Source organism: Leptosomus discolor, chromosome Z (assembly GCF_034619465.1).
Source record: "Leptosomus discolor isolate bLepDis1 chromosome Z, bLepDis1.hap2, whole genome shotgun sequence".
NCBI classification, from domain to species: Eukaryota; Metazoa; Chordata; class Aves; order Leptosomiformes; family Leptosomidae; genus Leptosomus; species Leptosomus discolor.
Genome location: NC_141419.1, coordinates 35345463 through 35359181, shown reverse-complemented (window position 1 = coordinate 35359181; position 13719 = coordinate 35345463). Strand labels below are relative to the sequence as shown.

General features: G+C 37.4%; 1 protein-coding gene across 2 annotated transcripts; it reads right to left on the bottom strand.

Annotated features, from left to right (window-relative positions):
• Positions 1-1333: 1333 nt before the first annotated feature.
• On the bottom strand, positions 1334-13571 carry ABHD17B (abhydrolase domain containing 17B, depalmitoylase). Of its 2 annotated transcripts, XR_015184050.1 has the most exons (4): positions 13105-13571; positions 3700-3879; positions 2473-2809; positions 1334-1987 (listed from the first exon to the last, which is right to left on the bottom strand). XR_015184050.1 is itself a non-coding variant. In XM_009956361.2 (3 exons), the coding sequence occupies exons 1-3, from the start codon at positions 13569-13571 to the stop codon at positions 2590-2592; spliced, it is 867 nt and encodes a 288-aa protein (XP_009954663.1). In that variant the 3' UTR covers positions 1334-2589. The 2 variants fall into 2 exon arrangements, 1 of the variants encoding a protein (XP_009954663.1); XM_009956361.2 differs by having other exon boundaries at positions 1334-2809.
• Positions 13572-13719: the final 148 nt, after the last annotated feature.

Genomic DNA, 13719 nt, shown 5'->3' with positions numbered 1-13719 from the left:
TGTCAAGTATTTGTCTTAAAGAGAAAAGGAATGAGACCACGTGGTTCACAAAATGGTCTTTTCTTTTTCCCTAAAATACAGACATTATTTTGTTAATGAATGCTGAATCAACTCTTATCATGTGACAATCGCATTTATCACATAAAACAACAGCCCATTGTCAATTTCACCAAAACGATGGTTTAAGGACAAGACAACCACCATGTCAAATGTTTTCTTCCCAGCTGCAATAGCTCACAGTTGCTTTATGTTGGTAACAAATTTGTAGCTGTAATACAATTCTCCATACAAGCTAGGCTGTGCCTAGAACCAATTATAATTCCTTCAGTAAACAACTAATCTGAAAAAATCTAGGTGTAAAATACAAATCAGAACAAACTGGCAGTGATCAACCCTGTATAAGTGGTCCCAAAGAGACCAGAACCTTTACTCACCAGTGTAACTCAGCACAGCTGTATCTACTGAGGACAAAACACTGTTAGTGAGGCCTTTTGTTCTGCTTCAACAAAGCACAAACAAAAGCAGTAAAATTGCTATGCCACCTTTTCTGTCTTTTCAATTACAGGGTGCCATAATATTCCCTAGCACAACCACACAGTTCTTGTGAAGACACTTGGTCAGTTGCCTGCAATTTGCAATACTATCAGCCAATCTGTATCACTTATCATTGCAGTTCTTTATTTGTGAATTTCTGAAGAGGACTCTCAAAATGGACTTCATTCATCATAAGGAAAGCACTTAAACACTTAATAGTAATGACTCCCATCTAAATCAGAGATAGTACCTGAAAGGTAGTAAGAAAACAAAATCAAACTGTGCATACAGTATGATGTAATAAAGCTGTAAGCACACTTACAGTTGCAAAATTTTGGATTAGTCTAGTATTATTGTGCCTGAATACTAGTCTGAAGTTCAGAAAACACTGAAGTCTACTTGATCAGAAAGACAAACAAGAACCCAGTTGCTTGAGAACAAATTCAAATTTCTTCCTATTCAATTAACAAACCAAAGAGCACAAGACAAAAAGTTACTGATGATTTCAAATCAAGCTAAATTTGAATCCATTAGAGAAGAATGTTTATAAGTAGCTCTGCAGTAAACCTGCACGGTGAATGACAGAAAGAACTAAGATGAGACATTGGGGTGAGAGGGTGACCAGAACAGTTGCTGGTAAAGCAATGTGCCAACAATCCGTAACAATGGGTTACTGCTTTAGTTCTCAGATTTTCTCGAGTAAATGGGGAGTTGCTTACTATTATCACACCACAAGCAACTGTTGCTATTTCTTTAAGAAAAAAAGGAAGAACAAACAAGTGTGTGGAATATTGTTTACTGTTAATCAACACAAAATTTTCACAATACTTGAAGCTACATTTAAGTATACAATAGTCTCAATCACAAAAAAACCCCAAGCAGAACAAATAAACTACATAAGGCCTTAAAATTAGAAGCACAGTGTGTATTGTTGGAATATTACTTTGTTTACAAATAGGCTACATATAATTAAGTTTATTTTTCATAGTTTAATTCACACAAAATGCATTAAAGGGAAAGGCAACTTACAAAGTTTATTTTACTAGGAGTTAATAGAAAAATGTCAACATTCTCTTCTTGCCCTTTCCCCACCCCATCCAGGCACAATTAGTAAAATTTTCATACAATACTCAAAAAACAATAAGCTTTTACACTAAACATCCAAAAGTAAGCCTGATCAGACAACCGCAAACTTGCAAATTGTTTATTACAAAGTTGGATAAACTTCTGGGTTCCTTCTAATGAAATACTGCATCTCTATGCAATCAATGTTTAAAACTACACTGTCCACAAAGCCTTCTAGGTTCTGAAAGTCTTACTGGTTTCAAAGAAGAGCTTAGTGGCCTCAGTAGCAAACATATGAATGATATTTATGTCAAAACAATGATAACTTGCAGCATTATTTTGGCAAGATTAGGTCTGCTGAGAAGATGAGTGGGTAAATTTGCTTAACCTGAAAGGTAAGGGACAACACAAGAACAAAACAAGCACAAAAGATATGAAAAATATGGAAAAATATCTGCTTTGAACCCCTCCCCCTATAACAGGGCATGAGTCATTTCCAGTGACTTATTACATACATTAGTATTTGCTCAAGTGTCATGGCTATTACATTTTTACAGAACAACTGCTTAGAAGTCTGTTTTTTAATTTACACCTGTGCAACTGAGTAAGTCACAGTACATTTTGAGATGTTTAAAAAATATTTATAAACTTGTTTTTGATATGCTAAAGCATTTGGCAACACTTTTACAGCATTTGATTTTATATAATTAAAATTTCGTACAGTACTCCTTGTGATTTTTTTGCACATCTAAGAAGAAAAAAACCCCCTCACACAAAGTAGTATGAACTGCCAAGCTTGACTGCATGATCATGTAATTCCAGTTTATAATACTGGCATTAGAACCTTCATTAATTATGTTGACAAATCATTACCTGTACATTTAACGAAGGCAACCAAGATGATTTGAAAACACAACTTCAGGTTTTGTTATTTATCAAGGTGTGCAGCTCTGCTGTGAAATGAAAAAGCATGTAAATATACAAAGAAAGTTACAAGTTCACCAGTTCATGTGACACAAACTGTTTTAATCTTTCAAGGTACTGTCCATAGAGTTCCACATCATTGTGGCCCGCTCCTTCTACCCATAGTGGTTCTACAGGTCTCTGGCAACGGTCAAATAATGCTCGACCATGTGACCAGTCAATTACTTCATCTTCAGTCCCATGGATTATTAACACAGGAGATGTTATTTTAGAAATTTTGTCAATGCTGTAAAAAAAAAAAATATATATCTATGAACACAGTAAGCTTCATTAAATCGGACCAGACTTAATTTCATTTTTTAATTATACTCTGTAGTTCTGATGATTTAATTCTGAAATTGCTTAAATCATTAGAAAATTAGATCTTATCAACGCCCTGGAAGCCATTACAGTAGCACATGTAAAGCCACACAGAAAGGAAAAACACTACTGAAAACTATTAGGATCGAGTAACACAGCAATCCATCTAGTAGTGGTATTCATTACCATGTTCACTTAAAAAGAAAAAAATCAAAGTCACCAGATGGATGAAAATATTACTTCGGAGTTTTTCAGTAAAAAAGTGCTTGTCAGAAGTGAAAGAATTTTAGCACTTAAAAAGTTATGGGGGTAAAAAAAAAAAGGTCTTTGGAGTTACATCCTCAAAATACAAGTAATTCTTTGAGACAAGTATACCAGTTTGTGCTGGCCAACTAGTAGCATAGTTCTGAAACACATGACAGGAATTAAAGTCTACTTAGTTTTCCATTTTTTGCTACTTACAGAAACATATGCAAAAGACTTTGTCCACAGTTACCCAGATTAATAATTCACTGGACTAGAACTGCTTCTTACAATTAGTGATATTAGAGATTACATATAGGAAAACTAAACACTTCTTTAACAGATATCAACTGAAACTATTAGAGATGTGAAAAACCTAGAAGATTTACAGAGTTCTGTAAACTCCTTTAAATCAAATGTTCCTCATTGTTGTTATTAGCTCTAACCTCTCTAACTGGTTTTTTAAACCTTTGAAAGACATTTCAGAGAATTTGCCGCATTACTTGTTTCACTAGTCTAAAACCTCTGTAATAGAGAAAAATGCTTGCAAAATAAAAAAATCTTACAACTTACTTTGGGAATGCATCAAAGCAATAGGTCTTCTTCGTATCAGGAAAAGCTACTCGCATTCCTGAGGTCAGTGGAGAATGAAGAATTACAGCAGCACTTTCGTACCTAGCAGCAAGATCCACAGATGGTACTGTCCCTATACTCTGGCCATATATAATCACATTTTCAGGGCGGATTCCATACCTAGAAAATTAAAAATGTTAACAAAAGTGGCATATAAAGCAAAACAGACAAAACTGCAACTACACAGCAAGGCAAAAAAAAGCATTTCTGAAGAGAAAAGTTTCCTTAAGAGGATAAACTATGGAACAGGAGCTGGTAGGAGAACAAGTATATTCTATAACATTGCTGACTTAGAGGGACAACTATTTACCCTGTATTTGCAGTAATATTTTTTGCCTTATGCCTGAATCATACTGAAATACAGGTTTATTTTTTAGAATATGGAATTGTGAATGCAGTCGTGATTTGTATACTAGCTGAAAGCCTTTACTGGTAACTCTAGTGGACCTACAACAGAAAACTCATTAGAGACTTAACTAGCTCTATGGTTACCATCAAGGGGAGCATAGTTAAATCTGCATAAATTTGGTCAGCTTTACTCTTCTGATACCTGGTAAAAGTGCAAGCTGGTAACATTGCTCAGCATTTTAGTGGGACCTAAAACATGCTCATACAGACAGTGGTCAGAATATTATAATTCTATGTAATAGCTGAGATGCTTCTTTCTTATCACAGTTGATTTGATATGCAAGCTAACAAGAATAATACCCGGCCTAACCAACAATTAAGACAGCCCAAAAAGCACAAAAAAAAAGTAAAAGCCTCCCCTCTAGTAAGATGAAAACACTTTTTCTGTAATTAACTGAGGTAAACCAAAGAGGCATGAAACATCTAATTAATACTTATACAAGTCAGATCTAATATATTTTTCTGCATTAGTGTGGATACAAAGAGCAGCTGGTTCCCAAGTAACACTGGAAAAGCTTCTAAGCAGAACGTTACGCTGGCAAGAACTGTGCCCGCAGCCAAAGTGAGCTGCTGACACATTGATCTACACTAACAAAGTACTCTTAGTACAGGTTCAGACTGCAAAAGTGTACATATCTTCGTACCTTTTTTTAACTTATTTGGGAAAGGAAGTACCTTAAACTGCAAGAAATACTGCATTGTATAACAAAAAAAAAAAACAACCAAACATTGTTCTCATGTATTATCAGAAGCTTGTTCACAGAATCACAGAATGTTAGGGGTTGGAAGGGACCCCTAGAGATCATCTAGTCCAGCCCCCCTGCCAGAGCAGGACCATCTACAGCAGGTCGCAAAGGATTGCATCCAGGCAGGTTTTGAGTATCTCCAAGGCAGCAGACTCCACAGCCTCCCTGGGCAGCCTGTTCCAGTGCTCCGTCACCCCTCAAAGGAAAGAAGTTTTTCCTCATGTTGAGGCGGAACTTCCCATGTTCCAGTTTCTGCCTGTTGCCCCTTGGCCTGTCCCTGGGCACCACTGACAAGAACCTGGCCCCACCCTCTTGACACCTGCTTTCTGAGAAAGAGCAGACTAGCCTAACACCACTGTGGAAGAGCATGAGGTAAGTTTAATGTTTGTCAGCTGGCTGTAAGCCTAAAAGGACTGACAATCAACTGTTTTCAGTTGAAGTAAAGGAAAGAGCAATGATTACTTCTACAATAAACACATTCATCTTTTCTGTCAAAGCGAGGTTACAACACTCATACACACAAAGGAGTTTTCAATTTAGTATATTTCACATACCTCCAGTAAAGCCAGAGAAACAGAGGTAGTGAAAAATTGTCCAGTATCTTACAAATATGGCTAAATAACTGTATGGTAACTGTATAGGTTACCAAATACTAAACCCAGTAAAGTCCTACAGCCTCAAAATCAGGAACATTAGGAAAAAGATGTTTCACATGTACCAAGACATTCAAGTTACCAACCAACAAAATCAAAACACCAGAACTACTTTCAATAAGCCAGAAAATATGTCCTGTGTGTTACATTAGTATATAATAAACAGCTAATTAAAAAAAATCCAGGAAGATTTCCAGAAAAACAAAATCACATTTAAGTATTACTAAAATTTCAGTATCATTAGGCACCCCAATAAGCTTTCTAAATTGGGGCTAAAATCCACTGCCCACAGCTAACATTGTCTATTTAATTATTCATCTATTTATTTGTTTTCTGCTAGAGTGGAACATAAAAGTTGTAAAAGACTTAGCGCAGATACATTTACAGAATCTGTCTGTATCACAACTACTTAACTACTACCACCGTTTCCTAGAAAGAGTCTCTAGGATCATAATCAAGAGTTCTAAACCACTAAGACTCAATCACCAGCCCGGAACTACATGCAAGCCCTCCACCTCACAACAGTTCTCGGAGAACATAAAAATTCAAACTTTCTGATTAACAAAGATTTTCTCAAAATTCCAACACACAAAAATACAATAAATCAAAGCTTTGAGACAGAAACAAATGTAAGGTCTTCACTATTTCTGTATCTCTTCAGAAACACCTGAGAACAGGCCAGCACCTATCCTTTTACAATTAATCTCACAATTCAAAATAATTCAAATTTGTCCATTCTGAAAGTACAGTATGGCCTTCTATACCCTTCATATAAGCTGAATAAAACTCACATTAATAAGTGACGCTTTGCATCATTAGTAGGGCATGGCATTTGCACAGCATGTTATGACATAACATAGTCCTCAATAAACTTTGCAAATGATCACATTCACATTTCCTCAGGTATTGAGTTTTACAAAATGCAGGCCACTGCACAGAAATGTAAAGCAAAACTTAAAAGTACATTTTAGAGCACACATTCTCCTCTTTCTCATTATTCTTCCCCCTATTTTTGGATCCAAATCCTTCAGCCTAAAGATAGCTAAATATTAGCTATAAAAAGTAATCCAAGAAAAGCATTTACTACATTTGGATTAAAGTAATCCTTTCTCCATCACAGCCAAACAGATTGCCTTCACAGCACCCATCAGAAACCACTTGTTTTGCAGTCTGGAATCTAAAATAGTGAGGTCAATCACCAGAAGTGGTAGTTCTAAGCAGACTTTTGAACATTCTGGCTTGAAAAAAAAACAAACCAAAACAAAAAGCTTGGAAACCAGAGAACATCCACTGTGTCTGTCTCCAGTCTTCCTTCTTCTCTTGAATGGGCTTCTGAAAAGTTCAGGAAAAACAAAGAGTCTGTCTCTCAGTTCCTCTCCAAAAAGTATCACTTTCCAATCTAAAATGGAAGAATTCTTCAAAAGGTTAACTGTTGATAAGTTCCCTAGTTATAAAATTTGTCTACTCCTCCTTTCGACAGTTCTGTAAACTCCATGTAAACTCCAACAAATTTGGTAGAAACTTATTAGTTGACTACACACTTGGTCTCCCAAATGAGAAAGTGCTAGATCAAGAGAAAAAAGTGTCAGTACTACTGTTCTCTTAATCAGTGCCTTGAATTACAGGCTATCCTAAGGAAGGGGAATGTGACAGTTACAGAGCCATATGCTGTAAGTAGCTGTTCTGGTGACAAGAACTCAAAGACATGCTTGTAAAAACTGTTGTATCTTTGAAAGCTCATTATGTTGATCACAGGAGTAATGTAAACACTATTGTCTACTCAAATAATCTTATCTCTTGTGTCAGAATAGACAGACCTTCAGTTTGGTGGTCGTGGTAAAGGTGGAAGGTTTTGTGTTTGTTTTTTTCTTAAGCCATAATCACCAGAAAGAACCTTGGAACAAAATCTTTAAAGTAGCTGTGCACAGCTGTACCTTCTCAGAGAAAGCACTCTTCCTCAGCGCAAGTTATTCTGGACTGAATCTGGCATAAAATTTAGATAGATATTTTCCACAGTTTAAAGTCTGCCCACATTTTGCTCTTTCTCACAGCAACTGAGATTTCAATTCTTTCACCACCTGATGTTCATGCACTTAAGGGCTACCTGTCTGGAAAACACGTGCAACTTGAAGAGCAGTTTTTCCATAAAACTAGATGTACCTCTGCTGACGTAAGCTTGCTAGCATTCACACAGAGTGCCTGAGCACTCACAAACTTCTGGTCTATCATCATGCTAAAAGGTACAAGTTAAAGTCATCACAAAGCTAACATATCACCAAATAGAAGAGAAAGACTTTCCTATCTGCATCTTCAGCCACATGTTGCCCCCTTATTGGGGCATTCACCATCTAGTTTAGGAAACTAAATTATCTCTTCTGGGCGTAGGGCAGCAACAACTTTTCTGCTCCTTTGGGCTGGCCTGTCTTCAGGGCCAGGCAAGAATTGACATGCCACTGGTGGGTTAAAGGAAAGAGCAAGCCAATAAATCCTAACTGTACCATCAGGCCACTCCCTAGAATGAGGGCCCAAGCTAATACAGGGTGACTAATGAAACCATAGCCTTTTCTGCGAGCCTATGTGCTGATCACTACAAGGTGCTCTTGTAAAAGAAGCACTCTGAATACTCCTGCCTGATCTTTTCAGCTTCTGGCAAGAAAACTAACGGCTAAACAGTAATGAAATACTCTTCCCCCCCCCCCCCCCCTTTGTGACAAACTTCACAATGTGCTGTAGCAGAAACTCTTTCACCATTTCCTTTAGAGTTGTCTCTATAACAAGACCTTTTACTAAACCCTTATCTTAGTGGCAGTCTACCTCTTTTTAGCTCCTTCCTCCTTTTTTTTCTTTTTACAGAATCATAGAACAGTTTGGGTTGGAAGATGATCCAGCCCAGCCCCTGCCACAGGCAGGGATGTCTTTCACTAAATCAGGTTACTCAAAGCCCCGTCCGACTTTACCCTGAACACTTTAATTGGATATACTTCATACATCACTTACATTGGATATTCATCATGTTATATACTTTCATTGGATATACATGACATTTACCATGAGGTGCAATACGCAAACTACAAAATGCATGTCTGGCTGTAACAAGTGGTTTTTGGGTTTGGTTTTTGGTTGCCTTTTTTTTTTTTAAGCTTCAGTTACCTTTAATAACCAAATACCAGCTGAAATTACCATACTATACTTGCAGACTCTTACTGAACCTGCAATTTTGCCCTTGATATACCTAAGGAAGAAAGCAATTTATCTTTTTACTTCTGAACTACTGCTGTTAATCTAGAAGACTTGTTCACTTTACAGTAATAAAATAAAGTATCAGTAAAATCAACCTTAGAAGAGTACATTTTCAATAGTACCTCTCAGGCTCACACTAATGAAGGAGGTGCAACAGAATCTAGAGAGCTACGGTTTGTGATCGCAACACATGCATTTAACCAACCTACAGCAGTGCTCGGGGCACATGGAACAAGAGCGAACATCCTGAGGGAATTTTCAATGCACACTTCAGAATCTTTTGTCAACACACTCTTAATACACAAAATTACAGCTGCAAATTGCAGAACATGAAGGGTATGAACATCCTCCACACCTTTAACTACCAACATTCCAGGCCATGAATAAATTTCATGAGCGTACAGCTCTTCCTCAGCTCAGATGCACATTCCTCTTCTTGTGTATACAACACATAACATTGCCAGAAGAAAAAGGGAACTATGTTCTATGAGATGCAAGCCCATTGACCATGCATGTAGTAATCAACAAACTGTACCTCCTCTGCCTCTCTCATGATGGTTTGGCCTTTTCTGAACCTACTTATAGTACCTACTGGTACATTTGCTTCGTTGGCATGACTTCTCTTCACAATAAATTGAGCTACTTTTCCCTATCAATTTAAATAAAAGCTTTTTAATATAAATATTATAATATAAAATAATATAAAATATTACAAAATAAAATATTCAAAGTTAATGCACTTCATCTTCCAGCAAAAAAAAAAACAAACCCTGCTTTTGAATGAAAAAAAATATATATAATTTGTGAATTCTCAAAAGAACACCTTCAGCCAACATTCAAATAGATTTGATATTATTCCCATATTTAGCTGGTCAAATTATGGACATTCCATCCACTCTGACACATCAGTCTGATGGTGAGATTTACTCTTCAAATTTGCAATTATAATACAGTCCATGATAAGCAACAATGAAAAGGCTGTTTGGCTTCTTAGAGCTAAGTGAGGCAACTCCTGCCAAGTCTTCAGGTTTCTGAATGAGTGCCACTTGCCCTGCATTGGCCTTGGGCTGGTTAAACCTTTCCACCCTTGCTAGGGTGTCATCAAAGGCCTTCAGAGACCAGGACAGAACAAAATAGGTGTATCCCAAAATTACTCCTGGCATTTGAACACTTTGTAGCTATGACAGTCAGAAAAAGAATGTCCTCACTTGCAGCTTTCATATAGTCCCATGCACATTAACATGCAGTAATGTGCAACTTTCCCAAACACGATGGCAGTGAATCACCTTGCCTTCTTCCAGTCAGCATCCACATAGATAGCTACTGCTTCCTATTAAAATACTCAAAGCAGGCAAAGAATAAGGACACAATCGAGAATTTGCATCTGCTGTTTACCTCTTCTGATCTGTTGCCAAATTAGCCTTCTGTATTCATTTACATGAATGATAATATTCACACACCCTTACAGCAACCACTTCTAAGAAAGTGGTGTTGCACCAACCTCACCATCACCCTCAATACTCATTCCAGACTACTTCACCCCAGGTGGACACTTGTGCCAATTCACAGATGACCACCTGGATTGTCCTTCCAAGATACAAAACTTGACACATTAGCACATCTCCACCACAAGCAGCTGTGTTGACTGTAGCATGAAGCTCCTATCAGCATTTCAATCGGCCCAGAAACACCTTTTAATGCTGGGCTCTAGGATTCCATTCCTCAGAACACAGAATGCAGGGAGCTGTGGGTGGCTGTGATCAACTTCCAAAGGTAAATTTCTCCATTCTTTTATTCGTCCCATTATAATCTGTGAGGCACAGTTCAAAAGTCTAGGATCCCTTTCTTCTCTTCGTCCCATCAACGTGAATTTCAAAGGAGTTACAGCTATACTTAATATCTATCCCGCAAACAATCTGCTGAATTAATTTGTTTTTGCAGAACACTTGCATTATAGAACATTAAAGATGGTGCCAGCTTAACACTGACAGAACAGGCTATGCTAGAAAAGTGAATCAATGCTGCAGTAAATGCTCAAAGGTTCCATTTTGGTCCAGATATTTGTCAAGTATTTAAACACAGCTGAGCAGTGTCTCAGGGCTCAAGAGAATACCATGGACTGGTAACCAAACTGTGTGAGGCATATATCTGGAGTCATGCGCTGAACTTCTCCCCGCTGCATTCAGCATTCAGATACAAGGACAAGACCTCGTCTGCCAATTGGAAAGCTGTTGAAAGTACAACAGTGTAAACTAGTAATACCAACCACTTTTTAAGCAACAGAATAAATTCAGTTCATGTTTGTGATATCCTGAAATTGGACAGACCAATCCAAGCTCTATACACTCTACAGAATTACATATTTCTAGAGGAGGTTTTGACACAAAAAATAAACACAGACAGCAAATGGGACTGAGGTGAGGTCATTCCTGAATGGAAGAGGGAAAAGCAGATAGATGGAGAAGGTATTTAGAGTTCTCTGCCCCTGACAATATCTGTTCAGCAAAGGGCACGTTCAGATGGGATATTATAATAAACACTTACTTGATTAGGGAAGGTACACTATGCATTGTTCAAGAATGGAGGTAAGAATTTAAACTACAGAATTCCGTCAAGGGGAGGAAGAGACAATAATTACAAATTAGTTCACAAACCAGCGTCTGTAAACTGATGTAAACAATTTTCATGATCCAGTTCTCTTCCATTTTCTGGTACATTTAATCAATGTAGACTGTTTTCAACCTTGTTTACAAACCATATTATCGTTTTGGTCAACGTTACTGGGTATTTCACCAAGTGGCTATCTTCTAGAGATTACCTATCAACTACAAACCAGTCACCAATGCACCTGTTGCAGCTCTCTGCTTACAGAACGGATGTCTAGTTACATCTCAACTTTTCACTGTAATCAAAAGAAATGCCAAAACCTAATCCAACAACACAGTACGCATGTTTTCGAAGATATGAGGCTGAATGCCTGTGCCCTGTGGTTGTATGAGGTTTATGACAAAAAGCATTCCCCCTACTTTAATATATGAGTAAAATATGCTGCTTTAAAAAGAAGTATCACACCTAAAAGAAATGCAAGACACTATGTGGTTTCGAAACCCTGAAAAGGGATAATCCACTCCAAAGTAACAGGAAAACAGTTAATATTATATCGAGCAAGTTCTAAATTCACTGCAACAACTACCAGGCTCCAGAATTTAAAAAGTCTTTACACATCCCTGATATTGCAACTTAAGCACACTGTTTCATAATATGATTAAACCATAACACACTGCTCTACATTAAATTCATTTTTCACAGCTTTTTTGCGCAAAATACACAAAATGACAGGAGGTTTTTGGTGAACATCTATTCTTATGATCACATAGTGTTTTTAAAAAATACTCTTTTTGTAGTTTGGATACTTGTAACACAAGAAGAATATTGCTTTAAATGGAACAAAGCATGGTGAAAAACACCCTCAAATTTAAGAAGTGGGTATTCTGTGCTGCATTTATTTAGTGCCTAGGATTCTTACCTATATCAGAGAATGCCTCCTGAGTCTTTCATCTTACTCATCTATCTGCCTAAATTAGAACACAGAAATTGCTGCAACAGGATCCTTCCAACTTGCATTTTTTTCCTTGTCCAGCAAAAAAATTCGAACTAACGCCTCAATCAAATTCCTGGTTTTTTGTTCCCACCATAATGTATTTACACAGACCAATTACAAACTCTCCCACACATCATATTTCACTAGATAAAAACTGCTTTTTGTTTTACATAGAAAGCTATCTTTGGCAATGCTGTAGCTGCTAGTCTGAACTTCAGAATTCACAAACGTGGTCTGAATACCATACAGAAATCCAAACAGAATATCACCAGGTTTTCCACTGCCCCTCCATACAAAAAAGCAGGTGATTGAAATATCTGAAAAAAAAACAACCTGCATTTTCACTCACCCACATCACACCAGGGGCTCAGTTACTGGGGAATTAATTACAGGTTTTTCCTAGCTTCTGAGATAGAATTCTAACTAGAAAGATCCAAAACTGTGGCAATGAGGATTATCTTCCAAGCACTCAAGAGTGAAATACACCTTATTAAATTTCATCCCCTTTCTGTTTTTCTACTGTATACTGATCACTGCTCAATACTGACAGTGCCTTCAACATATGGCATCACCAATCAGCTTGGATATTAATTCATTAATCCTAAAATATGGCATTTCTGTTTAAACTACCAAAGCATATTAAGTACGATCATTTGAAAAGCATGCTGTAAAAGAAAAATGGCAACTAATGTCTTACCTTGTCCTAAGAGCCACCCAAGCAGCATCAATGTCAGCATACAGATTCTTCTCTGTTGGCTTCCCAGAACTTGCACCATATCCAGAATAATCATATGAGAATATGTTGCAATTAATCCGTGAACCCAGTCCTATGTAAAAGCTGCTCATCTGACCTAGGTCAACAGCATTTCCATGAGAGAAGAGCAAAGTATACTTGGCGTTAGGTGAGCAACGCACAAACATACAGGCAATCCTGTTACCTTTACTTGTTCTAGTCATGAAGCACTCAATGGCATCCTTTTCTCTAGAAGAATATTGCCAGTCGGCTCGCTCTGAGAGATGTAAAGTCCAGCGACTACCGCTCTCATCACACATCAGTGTGTACGTGGGATCAGGAGGTAAGAATGCCAGTTTGGAGGCAATTTTCCCTGGGCATGGCGGACAACAGAACAGGCAACACAGTTCACTAAAGGAAAGATTATTCATCTTCTAGTCTGAAACAGGAAGAGAGAATGGTATCAGTTTCTAGTCACAATCCCACATAAAAAAAAAAACACTCATGGAAAATGGAAATGTAACCTCTCTAGAAAATAATATATCATTTTAGTGGAATCATTTAACAAAACAGATTTAA